The following is a 15,469-nucleotide window of genomic DNA, read 5'->3' as shown; positions in this document are numbered from 1 at the left end:
AAAAATATTTTTAAAATGTGCACCCGATGGGCGTCTGTGGATTCATCAAATAATACTTTGCAAAAAACAAACGGGCTAGCCGCAAACGTCCGTGCCGTATAGCGGGAATAACCCTGTATTGTAAATCTCCACAAGAAGTTATCTGTCCGTAAGAACTAACTGCACATGATGCAGAATGCGATTATAGATTTTATTTATTTTTCGTTACTTTAGTTTTGAGACAGATTTTTCTGTGATTTGGGCAACATTATTTCTTGACCCTCACTGTAACCTAAATACTTTTTAAACCAAACTGCTCTAAAACAGTTTTGTCAAAAGCATGCTCTTGCAGGAAGACCATATATTATGCAATCGAATAGAAACCCGCAGTTTTCTACCTAAAATGTTCCATAAGCAAACATAGTTCATCCAGTTCGTTTTATCCATAAGGCAATACAAAACGTTGCAAACCGAAATAATTCAAAACATTTTCAAATTTCCGTTTCCTAAAAGACGGGTAAATTGAAATGCCACATTTCGACTTAGGCTTTTAGCCCTCCTCCAGGGTTTCGAAACGTACCTACTTCGACATTTCGCCTGGAACGGATTACTTCTCAGATTAGGGTTTTTTTTTCCGAAACTTGGGCAGCTCTATACGACTAAAAGCGGCAGCGAAGTGGATCGTGTTTCTGGGATAAGAATACTACAAAAATAAATCATATTTTATTTACCTCGGGCAAGATGTTTAGAAGCAAGGAGAGCTCTAGACGGGATATGCACAATCCTTGAAATTGAATAGAATAGCATGTTTTGCAGACAAACGCAAAAAATTAAAAAATATTTATGAATTTAGCTTCAGCTAAGTTGAGGAAGGAAATGAAGCTCAACTAATATAGATGCTGTATTTCAATGAGAGCAACCTGGTATTGAAATAGTAAAAATATTTACGGCTTCAGAAATGAATTTTAACGTTGCACGGAACAATAATCAATTTGTTTTTGAAACAACTATCTAATTAAGTTCTGAATCTGGGCTGTAAATCCAAGTATAAATTCTATTGGCTTGAAATTAGTTTAACAATGACCGTAGTTAAACCTGATAACATATTGGGCTTTCGGCACGTTTAATTTCAAAGGAACTACCTATTTGAAAATATGTTCTGGTCTGTCTTCAAATAACCCGTTTTGGAACTATATTTTTTTCTTTTTATCTGACTTTTCACAGTAGCTGAAAAAAAAACCTTTAATTACTAGTTTTCGGCAAATTTATGTATTTATTGTTTAACGTTAAGTTAAAAAGCCGCCAAATACGGTTTGCTTAAAAGGAATACTCCTGAATTATTGCTAGAAAGTCATAAAATATTTTCCATTCGATTCATTGATTTTTTAATTATTGACTGGCTTAAGTACCTACAGCTACCTGCTAAAAGAGTGAAAGCAAAAGCTATGGTCCATTAATGAAAAGTAAGCGCAAAAACAGTATCTTTTTCTTCTGAAACTTGGAAAGAGGCAAACTTAACACAAAAGCGCAGATTTACATTCAGTAAATCCCTAGCATGACGAGTATAATGTAAGTGTATAAAGCCAGCCACAATACAAGTTGAGCCTGTAATAAAATTTTGGAAATAATCCAATAAAGCCGATTGTTTGGTAATAAAAGTCGAGACAAGGCGCAATTTTTTGTTTGTTTTATTTTCCGTTGACAGTATGCAAAGGACAAAACTGGGCTCGGACATTAACTAAAGTGAAACCTTTTTTTCTGTAATTAGCAGTGATTGTTTCTAAACAGATCGAATTTCTAATATCAATGCCCCGAAAAAATTTCAATAGCTGCTTAGTTGGCTTAATTATGCAAAAAATTGATTGAGGCTCAATTTTCTCTGCAACATCCTTCATAAATGTGTACACGAAACCAATATTACTAACCATCAGGCTTGAGCAAATTTTAAAGGTGGATTAGTTCGTTCGCTGGTTACCCATTAAATGCCATTTTTTTGAAGCTGCAGGGTTAACATCCGAAGCATTCTGAGCTTTAGATTTTAATGAAACCTATAGGCACGTTGGATTAGGACTCAGTAGCATACGAATATAGAGAGCATAGATGTAAGGCCAAGTAATCCCAAAGGCTTAAATTTGCGATTACTTAGATTTTGGGGGAAATTACAGTGTCGCCTTTCGATTGCAAATTTCGCTTTCAAACGGGAATTTCTGCAGTAGCCAGAGTAATAAATGCTGATTTAAGTTACATATATAAAAATAACCCAAAACTCGATATACATATATATATAATATATCTACTGTTCTTTTGGTTATTTAACTGACCGAAAATAATCTACCAACTCGGTTTATAATGCTATAGAACTGAAACAGTTGATCATTGAATTGAAAGCATAGACAATTTCTAACTTAATTTTCGCCTTTTTTACGACAGAATAACCGTAAATTTTTACTCCGACTTTTGAATTACCTGAAGTTCGAGCTATAATGCAACTGGCAATTCAGCAATTGAGTTGGCTGGAAATTAGATTAACAATAAAACAATGGATGTAGTTAGCCTCGACAGCATGCTTGCTTTACAGTACGATTCCTATCAAAAAAGTTTTCATTTAGCCATTTTAGTTCATTCAACTGGTTAGTCCATCACTGACAAACGTAATTTTCATAAAGAATTTGGATTTTACCGACAGAACAATTTAATTTCATATTTAAAACGGAACATATTACAGCTGCTTATTTGCAACTGCAATAGAAATTAATTATTTTTCAACTGCATAAAAAAATAATTTAAATAATGATCAACATATAAATATGTTTTAAAAACGGTCACTTTAAAGGAATTTATAAACAAATCATACACCTTGTGGGCTGTGCAAATTCACCAAGCTATGAATTATATTTTTTGTTTATTTGTTCTATTTCCTTGAACTTGGGTAAAACCAGAGTACGTTAATAAATATCCGGATGTCGTTTCGCTACAGTTAATATAAAATGCGTATTTCTTCTCCATTTAGTCTCTTCGCATTTTTTAGCCCAATATTTAAATTTGCTTTTTTATGATTGCAGGGTTTTGTTGTTTTGGTTACATATTGTTTGTCTGTTAATGAATGATTTTGAAAAAGATTTTGCACTGAGTTGCAATGCACAATTGCGCTCACATACACTGAAAATCGAAATATGAATTCCACCACACTTTTATTTTGTGCATCCCATTTGTTTTCAAGCACGAAAATGAAGGAAAAAAAATTACTAAAAAGAACCATTGATTAATTTGAGAACACAATAATTTAAAGTCATATTGAAACTTGGCAGGCAAGTTTTTTCTCTAAAATATCAAAGACATGATATTCTTCAAACACTCGCGAACAAATGCATTCAACATTCATGTAGTAATTAAATTCGGTTTTCGTAAAAAAACGTTTATAAAGAAAATTCCAAATTCCATACCAAGAAGATAAGTTTGAGAATTTCCTGAAGGAACAAGTTTTCAAAACATTCGGAAATCATCAACCTTTCTTAATTGTATTATATCTGACAGTACACAGGATAACAATAATGTTATAAATAACACTGTGAAAACAGATGAAAAATACCAATTCTGCACAAAATGATGGGTGAATGAGGAGGTTTGAGAAATGTTCAATTTTTATTCACTATTATGATACTGAACCAAGGGCGGATCCAGGGGGAGGATCATAAAACTCAAATGAAAACTGCCAACTTATCTTCTTATCGATGGTTCACGTCCTACAAAGGCCATTTAGTTCTCTCTGGAATGATTTAAAAATGAGCGTTTTTGATCATTTTGCTTTCGAGAAATAAGCAAAAACAGGACCGAAAACACGAAATGTTGGTATAATCTTGCACCTAAGTGTCTAATATTCAAATTTCGCTTTCTGGGTCGAAACTACTGAAATTGCCGCGCTCATGATGTTATGACTGAATCGAAATTTCAATTCTCTATCTAACGATGCGGAAACGATTTCTGTGGCTCAAACGGGGCTTGATAGACTTTGAAAAATTACAATTAAACAAAAAACAATTAAAACAGTTAAATTTCATTCTTTTTACAACACTTACACAAGGTTAAATTTACATGACTAAATAAAGTAGCTACAAAATATAAATATTTTGGCGGTTTATAGAAAAATCCATTTGACTACATGATGAGCCGGATAATACCACAGGTCTTTACAGTCAATAAAACACCTTGTTTCTGATGAAAATGTAGATATGTATATTTTCAAATTTCAGTTTTGTTATAAGGTGGCAACATTGAGTTTTGGATGGATGCCATTCTTTCATAATTCATACTCTACTATTTAATTTGCAAGAAAATGTGATATTCTGGAATGTTTTGCTTGTAGTACTATGTAAATTATCGTATCTTACGATTATCTTTATCAATTTAGGTATTTGGTATCTTCTTGTGTCTCGTCTTATATTAAAGACACGAACTGCATATGCAAATTTCACTTCAAATTAATAATAGTAACAAGAAAACCTTAAGAAATATTTACCTCTTGACATATTGTTAACCTGAACGGTGGTCGTAACTGTACTGGTTCTAGATGCTGTAGTTATAGCAGGTTTCTTGATGGCACTTTTGTCCACTTTGTCTAGGCTGGCTGAACTGCCCTTGTGGATCTGCTCCAGCAGCGCACTGGGGGAGCAGCCCATGCCAGCCCCCTTTTTATACACACCCAACTGCAGTATCACTTTTACTCTCGATAATCCTGCAACAATTAGCACCTTTAATTATCTTAGATTTGCAAATATATACTTTCAAATTTTACAACACTGAACATATGAAAAACTACGAGATATGTAGTAACATGCAATAATTTTTGTAAACAAATTGAAAAACGAGGATACTACTGAAAAAGTCCGAGATCCTTTTGCAAAATAAACCAATTAGCGTTGGGCCCATTAAGAGGATGACTTTAAAAAGTTCTAAAATATTATTTAATTATTGAAGATTTTTTGGAATGAAAGAAATGCGTCTAATTAAGAAACCACGATCCATTTCATTAACGAATGTAAAAAAATGTTTGTCGAATTTATTGTTCCATACGGTTAAGCTTGAATACTGAAGATGTTGAATGGTTTTCGTGTAAACTCGTAAAGTTAATGTATATTAAAGTTGCAGACAATTGTTAATTATATCAAACTGCCCAGAAGCCTTAGTAGTCTTCGATATCATTCTATAAAAATATTTTACTAGAAGGTATATTTAAAAGAAACCTTACTAGTAGTGTTCATATTTCTGGTCTCACTTTGTGGAGTGAATCTATTTGCAAAATTTTCCAAAAAATGCAGAAGCGCTATATGTATAACATTTTTGAGAATACCGAATATAGAATTGATAAATAAAAAATAATAAAAAACATTTAAAGATAAATAATATTTCGGATATTCAAATTGATGCTCGACAAAATAGGACCGCAATAATGCATCATTGCATTATTTGTCAATTTGCAAACATCTTTGAATGAAAATTCAACTGTTTTTGGTGATTTTCAAGATATGTAACCGTAGGAAAAACGCAAATCAAAAATATTAACTGGAAAAACTCAATATGATTTTGCCTTCTAAGCCCGGTATTAAAACATTCTCAGTACGATTTGATCCCTTTTATCTTTTACCATTTAACCATCTATGATGCACTAAATCCCTAAACTAGACGATATAACAGAATATATTTTTACACTTTTGAACAATCAGGTATCTGAGCCCCGTATCTTCCAAACGTTGGGATTTAGTGTTTGATAGAAATAAATCTTCATTCATGAATGGACTACTAATTTATAAACCGTGCTCGCAAAAGTAATCATAATATTTGACAAACGGCTTTAACTCATTCAAGGAATATTATGAAAATATATTGCCAATTACAACGCAGCGATTCTTCAGATTTTATGAAATATGGACTTTTTTCATCTGTAAAGTATGAACAATTTCTCAGTAAAAAACCCAAAAGATACGTGTTTTTCAAGTGTTTTCATCCTTTTTCCTTTCCTACCAGTTCAAATATTTTCCCAATTATGACTAAAATCGAAATAAACCTTAAACGTTTGTCTCAGGCATGTTTAAGGAAATATTCCCATTTTAACGTGTACAGTTTTCAGCTTCCGGATTATCCATTTTCAATAAATCACCCTGTACTCATACATTCTAAGCATATTTAAGTTAAAGACAAATCAATGGATAAAAATCTTCAATTCAAACGAACTTGGAACTCAATTTAGCCTTCATTTGCAGGCACTGTTCGAGTCAAGATTTTAAAACTACATATATGTTGAGCTCAGCTGCAACTGAACATTTTATTAATACCACTTTTTAGTTGAAATTGAATTTACTCTAATCTGACTCAAAGTCATTTTTAGTACTAACTTTTGGGATCGTTTTTGTTGGAGGCCGCGAGTCTTGTCATTCTCACTAGCGTCTCGTGAAAATTCAGGATAAAAAAAATCCTGCTAATTCAGAAATGTTCTTTTGTGATTTTGATAATTTTAAACACAAATTGACCAGTTCGAGTCTTAAATACACGTGGACATTAAAAATAATTAGAACGTGAAAGTTTTGAAAATATCGACATACTGTCCTCTTGTAATACTAATGTTACTAAAGCTTGTTTAGTTTTAAGTTGTACGTGAAGAAATACCTGAAGTTATGTTCAATCTCCTTCCATGATCCTCAGAATCCGTGATTGGTAATGAAAAAGTTTTCTGCTAAAAATTCAGTCCAAAATTACAATCCAGATACTTTCACGCGTATTGCACCCCGGCATTGTTGCGCAGATAGAAACTAAAACATCTAGACTTTTCAGGATTCTCGTTTTCGATTTACCCGGATGTAGTTCGCCGACAAAACCTTCAAAACTAATTAGACGATAAATTTACTCCAACCTGAGCTTATTCCGATTTGGGGTTTTGTCGTGGAAATCGAAGGGGAGAAAATTACCCTCTTGCATGAACACACTCCTCTATACCGAATACTGAGTCATATATTTAATGACGCCTGTGTGAAGCGCGGGAATGTACCGCCCAAATTAATTTTCCACCAAACTGTTAATTTAATAAATGTCAAGCTTTAGAGCAGGTAATAAAGCTCCGGATATTTGAGGTGTTGTCCTCAGATTTTATTTTATAGCTTATCGGTTGAGGCTGGTTTTATTGGAAACTTATTGATAGGAACTTGAATCGTTAATTGTGGCCGATTGTTCTCAATAAATGAGGTTTGGAACAGCTCTTTGTAGCCATCGATTCTCATTTAATTAAAGCACATTGTGTCCACTAAAAATGCCCGAACAAAGAAGTATGAAATCGAAAAATCGATACTTTCGAAATAGATGATAAAACTAGTGCAAAATCAAAAACTTTTGCTTCAAATTACAGATATAATTTGGATTGGGTTGGAAGGAATTAAGAATCCTAATTAATAATCCCTGCTATTTTATACATTCATTCTGAACTATGAAAAGTTTTTTTCCTGAAATGATTTAGTCAACTGTTTTTTGTGCGAAAATCGACCACCAGTTTTGGACAAAATCGCTCTAAAACTCAAAGGAGGTCGTAAACACACTTTTGAACATGTTAACTATGCAAGCTAGCAGAACCGCAACATCCTATCCACGGCGGCTTGTGGATCCAAAAACAGCAGTTCTCCAAAATTCTTTTAGTATATGCCAAGTACAAATTGTTTCTGTCCGCACACTTTTCCTCGTAACTCAACTATGGTATTTAATAAGAGGTAGAGAAAGTGCTTCCTGATTTGGAAACTCTGATGAAACAACTTTGCGGCTTGTCGCAATTTAATAACTGAGCCAAATCGGAAAATAGCTCTTTATATAGAGCCCTTATTAGAGCTGCGGTGCATATTTAAAGGTTTTGTGCTCCCCCTTATTAGTATTTTGTACTCCAATTATCCATCTAACGAACAATATTTATTAAGAAATCGGCAACGCGGAGAATTAAGTCGGCCTTATCATCGGTTATTTCAGTTTGATATTAGATATATTAAATTTGGCGATTGTTTAAGGTAATTTGGGGACGTAGTTTTATCAGCTAATATGAAATAATTGGCCGATTCAAACGTAATCTTTTTATGTAATTATTCTAATGAATCCATGACAAACTTTCATCGATCGACTTTCTAAAAATTTAGCTTTCAGTAACGATTGTTACTGCCGGATCGACAGTTTTTGATAATAATCTAAGTGACTGAAATGGACCAATAATGAATGGCCTGGTCAAAGGAATCTCCTGATCACCCACTCTAATTTACTAATAATAACTAGTCAACATTTTTATCAATCAAATATTGTCTATTGTTTGTAATTTTATTTTTATTTATTTAATTGAGTTCAGTAACATTTGCCTTAAATTAAATTACAAATCCCACTACATTTAAATCCCTAACAATTTATGTGCGAGATTCAAATATTGTAGAATATAAAATAAAATGTCTCAAATAATTCTATCTATAAAAAGTAAATAAAATATAAAAAAAACATCGATAAATCTATGATTAAACATAATGGCTGCCTTGAAACAAAACGGTTCATTAGAGGTATTGGGCAAAAGCAAGAAATTTAAATTTCAGACAGCATCGGGTGAATCGGAAAGTTTTTGTTTGCAAATGTTCAGAATTGTTTCCTTCTGTAGGTTTTAAGAAAGAAAAAAATAAAATATTGTGTAATGATCGATTTTAATAAAACGCACGTTTATTGACATCTTAGCAAACGAACATTTAGACTTTTGTTCGAAATGTTTATTTGCCACAAATATTATCATCCAAAGATGATTATAACTTTGATAATTTTTTGAGAATGAAATAAAATTTATTATCATTGAGCAGCTGCTCGTGCCTGTAAAATATATAATGTGTAGCAAAAACAGATCGAAAGAAAACTATAATATCCAAACGATCCGAATGAAAACTGAAACACTCTGTAATAAAGTTTACGTTCACCATATTATCCAAAGGTGGTACTCGTCGTGACCAGCGTTGTCCATCTACATTATAGATTGTACCATAATCTATCATGATGGTATGGAACTTTCCTCAAAAAATTTGAAAAATAAAATGTTGGCAATGAGTAGTCTGTATAGTCTCTTTTTGGAAGATATGTCTTTGTTTTGGAGTATCGCTGCTTAATAATCTATCTGCACAATAATCGGTTTGTTCACAACTCTAATAATGATATCCTGATCTTGCTGAAAGAAATGTTGACACAATTCTTTTGGTGAAAATATAAAAAAAACTGTCGAACTTTTTTATGAACGCTTGCCCTTAGATTGTTTGATATTTTCAAGCTCAAGTAGCTCAATCATTTTCCTTGAATTGATAGCATCATTAAGTTTCAGCAAACGAATTTCTCGCTAATAAAAAAAAATTGCAACTTGTAAGCAGACATTATAACAATAGAAGCTTATGCAATAGATCGCCAATAGAATTATCATATTTTTCTCACCATACTACACGTCGCAAAAACAACTAATTAAAGATTTTAAATGCGTTTCAACTGTTCATTATTATAAACGATAATTATAAGCAGATAACATTCGTTTCAATCCTGTGATGCAACGATCAATATTAATATAAAAATATGAAAAAAAACCGATTACCAAATCAAACTATAGTTTCGCTTCATCACTTTTTATTGTTTACTGGAAGATACAATCGATTGGTCTTAAAATAATTCCCTCGGTTTAAATGGATTGATTTTCTATCTGAAAAATGCAATATTCCGAGCATAGTGCGGAAAGTTTATTTGGCTTTTAACTTTGAGATTAAAAAAGTTTGAGTTAAATCATTCCCAGCAGGAACGAAGCAAATAAAACATTTACTACGTACGTTGTAAATTACTTTGTTCATGGTATGTTATGAACAGAATAAAATTTCTATAACTAAATAAACCAATTACTGCCCTTGAAGGAAGCGTTTACAAATACCCTGGAATACCGCTATAAATTATAATATCTAATCGTTCGAAGCATAACTAGCTATAACATTTTAGTATTTGGTTTTATAACGGAATTTATTTGTTCAGTTTTAACTCGTTACTTCGGATTATTTTTAGTTTTCTGACGTTTAGAGTGGATATTTTATAACCTACGGCTGATTTGTATGCAAAATGAAAAACAGAACTTATACAATGATAGCAAGATTTTTAATTAAGACCAGTAGCATCATACAACTGGGTAAGTTGAATGGGTATAATTTTAGAAAAATGAGTAATTTTTAATTACCTGATTAGGAATTTTTCTAATCAGTAATTTTATTTGCATCGGCTGAGGAAAATAAAAACAGTGCCAGAAAGTATGAAACCGAATAGAACATTGGAACAATGAATAGCAAAAGCCTCTAAAATTGAAAACTGAATAGAAACTATTCATTCATCAGAAATGTATACTGTGTCAACATATATACGAAAAAAACAAACCAAGAAAACTGCATTGAAAAAAGCTTGTGAAAGTGTGGGTAGAAAATTAATAGTAATGTACTTAACTGGTGTAGATGACCAGAGTTTTTCAACTAAGCAAGGGCCAATGAAAAATAAAAATAGTAGAGTAAAGAAAATCAATATTGAGTCAATAAAAACAATAAACTGTTCTGCAAATCACAGCTGGCTCAAATATTAACATTTTCTGACTTAATAAACAAAATAAGTAAAATGCAATGTAAAATCAGTTTAATTAAGAGCTGACTGTTGAGCAACGCGTTGAGTCTGGATTTATTAGTGTTGTGTCCGAAAAACTACCCGTCTTAACTTCACAACCAACCCGGTTCGAAATAAAAGCCAAAACTAGCTTAAGTACTTTAATAGGTATACAACAACACTCCGAACAAACGAACAACTGAACAATATATATAAAACGCCACAAAACAAAACAAGGGTGTGGTACTAAACAAAAGAACCTGAACATCCTGTGCGAATGTATCTGTTTCTTCTCCTTTTTACCACCCGCTTTCTCGGGCTACTGACCCATTAACGGGACATTTAAAAAATATTTGACTAGACAGAGGTGGAGGGTTGATTTTTTTGACAAGGGTGAATCTTTATGGCTCTAACAATTAGAATCACCTAGTTTATCCAAATGTAACTAACTGTAATGGGGGATTTGTGAGCAAATATTTTATAATTTTTATGTGGACATTTGTGATTTAATATTTCCTATTATTATTTTTATTTTCCTGTATTGAAGAAAATTGTTAAATATAAATTGAAGAAACAGCGTATTTTTTTGACTGTCTACTAATGTTTTTTTACTTAACTTTTGTGTATATGGCTCATTGGGAAACGCAGGGATCATGTTTTGCACAAAGCAACATATTTCATAGAGCCCATTTTTAGGATGTATATCAGTTTTGTTCTCCTGCGTCGATCTAAATTTAATTTCAGGCGAGTAGAACACCGGCAAATATTTTTGTTTTGATACCTACAATTTTATGATTAATTTAGTTCGTAGAAAACGCTCAAATTCTTGCTTTGATTTACATGATTACATTTCGTTTATTCATTTCATGAATAAGGAATAGTTCGATCGAGATAATATCTTGGAAAATATCATTCTTTCCCAATTTTCTTTAATTTAAATAAATTCGCCCATTTATTTGTTTTAAAATGCGTACATGTTCCCACCCCCATCCAAGTAGATACTTGTGTTTAAACTGTATCAAGAAGCGATTGAAACAAATAACGTTTTCAAATTATCTTTTAGAAAAATCTCGAAATTTAGAAAGTTCCTTTACATTTTCGCAGCCAATCAACAATTTTGCCCAACTTGCAACATATTTTAAAAGTTGTCACCTCTCCGGTGTGTTTATGTGCAACTTATATATTAAAGTTTTTATAAATCCCCACAATAAATCGAGAGCATGTGCTTAATTTCGGTCAATCCACCTATTCCGAAAAGTATTGCGGACAAATTTCAGCACTTTTGTTCTAAAATCCAATGTGTAGGTGGCACGTGTAACTATCAACTGTAGCAATATGGTAGTAACAATACAAAAATAATGTAAAAGCGCTGGTCATTCTTCAATTATTTATGCTACTTGCTTATTTTTAATAATTAAAAATGTTGCTTTTTCCGTTATTTTCATATACACTGAAAAAAAAATACCACCCTGTATATTCGGATGACATTAAGAAAACCTTTTATAGTTCCTCATTAATTATGGTTCTAAAAACATTTCTGCATTTAAATATAATTATTGAGATAATCTTTAATTAATTTACATATAATTGTTTGTTTTAAACCTGCTGAAAGGTCGACATCTTCAATGATCAAAGGCGTTTGTATATTAATTAGAATAGCAACCCTGCACCCGTTTATTAAACTCTGATCTTTGATGTAATCTAATGTGGAAATTAAGGCAGCTTCTAATAGAATCAGCTCATTCTGTTTTATTAATTGGTGCTATTGAAATTGACAAGAGCTTATGTATCTACCTACAACATATTAAATAGTATTCTGTTTATGTCTAGCTATTGCTAATTAACAAAGTTTGGTATATTCAGAGAGCTTGGGATATGCACGCTACCAAACTTTATAATTCCATAATATTCGGGAAATAGTTCAACAGTCACGTAGCGACAAGTTAATTAAAATCCACTGTCCATATACTAACAGTAAATTCTACAGTAAACTAGATTTATTTCTTTCCATAATAAAAATAATTGAAAAAAATAATTCAACAGCTATTACCCATTGAGCATTAGTTTGAAATATATAGAACAATGTAGATTAACCATTCACTAGACCAGTCATTAGACCTATTTTAAGCAAATGTTAGAGCGTAAAATCCTGAAGGTATATGGTTAATAGTGTTTGCTACATTTTCAATATCAGCCCTCTAATTTTAGTAAATCACTGTTGGGTTTTTTTCAAGCTTCTCATTGAATTATTTCTATAATTTGTAATGGAATGGTAATATCTAAACTTTGCGTGTTTAAATGTAATTATGTTTATATGGGCTTAAATAATTCTTGCTCATTGTTCGCTAGCTTTTAGTTCGGCTATTTACTTAAAATTAATCGGGATTATTTAACAATTATTTAAATTATAAAGTGAAATAGTTATATTATCTCTATATTGTGCAGCTTTTTACTGTTGTCTTAACAATAAATACTGTACTTTTTTCCTTTTGATGGCTTACACAGACTGCAGATTATGAGTATGAATTTAATACCAAATAAGTTGTTTTAATGTTAAATACTATGCAGCACAGAATATCCAGGATCTCCGGACTTTGTATGATTGATTTTAAGCGAAAGTTGTTTTTGCACTTGTCCTGAATTCTCAGCGGTTTATGAAATATCAGATATTTGAATTTACCAAGTTATATCAGAAGCTTAGAAAAAATATTGATAAAGGCTCAATGACAGTATAACTTTATTATAAAAGCTGCTGAATGTGACTAGCTGTTTCTGGAATAAAATAAATAAGTTAATTCTCTTTCGTAGCTCATGTTCTCAGTTGTTTTCTTCGAAATTTTCCTTCATTTCATCAAACGCTGCATGAATTCTTCCGATGACTTGGTCGGAGGAATTAGACTTTCTCATGAATACGTAAATGTTTTCACATGTTCCGGCATAAAAAACTTCGACCTATCCATTGATTTGGATAATTTTCGTTGAGAAAATCGATTCACCCACAATCAATTAATTAATTAACTCTACCAAAATGAGCCGGAGTTCCATTATGCGAAAAAAATGTCGTCCTTCCGATTCTTCAAAAAAAATATAAATGTAGAAGAGACAGAAAATAGTTATTGGTTTATTATCCGTATGATCGTTCCACCATTCACAACTGACTATTTGGGAACGATCCGCATCCTGCGACAGGACAGTACTAGCAGTAGAAGAGGATTATTTTCGACGAGCTCACCGATTTCTGCAACATTAATTTCAATAACAACTTGTCTTTTACAAGTCGGCACGGATTAAATTATTTAATGATAAAAAATTTTTTTTTTCTTATTTAAGTTAAGTTGATAATTATTATGTGATGTAATTCACTCTTTAGCAACTACCTACTCATACCCTGATATTTATGGTTTCAACTATGATCTAAAAATACCTCAGTGGATACCCTGTATAAGCTATGGAATTTTCCAACAACCAAAATCTGCAACAGTTGAATACATTCAAACTTTTCAATTATCAACTGTTAGCACAAAAATTATCACATTTTCTAGCCATAAAATTATATTTTAAAATTAGTTTGCACCTCTGAATTTGCTTTAATGTAGCTGGTAGATATACTTTACCAGTTCTATATAGTAATTGTATCTTATCCCTAAACATTTTCTTTTCAAAATTTCAAACTTCGTATTGTGTCGAGAGCAATTATATCCAAAATAATAGAACATTTTAATCTAGAATTCCAAATAAAAAACGTATTTAGTTATAAAAACACAATTATCGATTAGGTTAATCTGTACGGCTTACTTGTGCTCGTCACACAAAATCGACAACAATCATTTTATAAACACGAGTAAATTGGAGAATATAACGTTCTTATTGATTTATTTCACGTACATTTATTCTTTAAAACATATGTTTTGAAAATTGCTGGTGCATAAGTTGCAAAAACTAGATTTTAGGTGATATTTTGCAGTTTTCCAGCTGTTGTCTAAAAGTGCAATTCAGTTTTCTTATTACAGAGCAGCCGAAAATTTCTAAATCGGTTCCAACTTGCACGAAAAATCCTAAATAGTACCTACCTGCTAAACTCCAATTCAAACATCCTGTACAGTACCGTTTATAAATTACGTAAAGTTATACGTGTAAGCAAATATTATTGGTGTTTTTTTTTATAGCAAACGAGCCGCGTAGTTTAAAATAATGTTTTCAGTCACTAATGACTACTGGTTGATTAATTAACACAAGTTACAAGCGTTTTGTTTTGACAAAAGAACATGTTTAAAGTAGTAATTAGGCGGGCAGGCAATACTGAAAAGTTGAAACCAACAAAAAAACGCATTTTCAAAGGAATTGTGCAGCTTGAATGGAAGAGGTCTTGAAAACCACTAAAACGGGAAATAAATTATGCGATGCTTAAATTATCACACAGCCAAAGGATTCAGGTTGAACAAAATTGTTTCATTGACAGGATTCATTCTCCTCGATTAAGACGTTTTTTTACTTTATGCTAAAATCAAATTTCGAATCCCTGTATATTTTATAAAAGTACAGATTAAAAGCGTTTAACAGAAAAAAGGATTGAACATAACTTGAACGCAAACATTTGCGTTCTACCCACCTGATCGGATAAAACTTTCGGTAAATATCCCAGAATAGCACAAAAACACATAATAAGGAGTACAGTTTATTTTAGTTTAAAGTCAATAGATCATATTATTTAGTTTAATTTAAATAATCAGAACGCGCATGTGACACTATTTACGTGCGACACGGAAAAATTGTTACGAGCGCCCGAAGGCTAGCATTCGCATATAGAATATTCACTGATTTCAGACTTGGA

General features: G+C 31.9%; 1 protein-coding gene across 1 annotated transcript in view; it reads right to left on the bottom strand.

Annotated features, from left to right (window-relative positions):
• LOC109545167 (high affinity cAMP-specific and IBMX-insensitive 3',5'-cyclic phosphodiesterase 8) overlaps positions 1-15,469 on the bottom strand; it is a 104,547-nt gene extending 89,078 nt beyond the window's left edge. The window contains exons 1-2 of the mRNA XM_019915697.2: positions 15,248-15,469; positions 4,496-4,711 (exon numbers count right to left, since the gene is read on the bottom strand). Of these exons, the coding sequence (XP_019771256.1) occupies positions 4,496-4,655 (160 nt within the window). The 5' untranslated portion in view covers positions 4,656-4,711; positions 15,248-15,469. The remainder of the gene's footprint in view (positions 1-4,495; positions 4,712-15,247) is intronic.

Source organism: Dendroctonus ponderosae, unplaced genomic scaffold, assembly GCF_020466585.1.
Source record: "Dendroctonus ponderosae isolate FM_Combo_2020 unplaced genomic scaffold, Dpon_F_20191213v2 Dpon_F_20191213_6, whole genome shotgun sequence".
Classification (NCBI taxonomy): domain Eukaryota; kingdom Metazoa; phylum Arthropoda; class Insecta; order Coleoptera; family Curculionidae; genus Dendroctonus; species Dendroctonus ponderosae.
The sequence above is the reverse complement of the archived record's forward strand: the minus strand, read 5'-3'. Positions and strand labels throughout refer to the sequence as shown.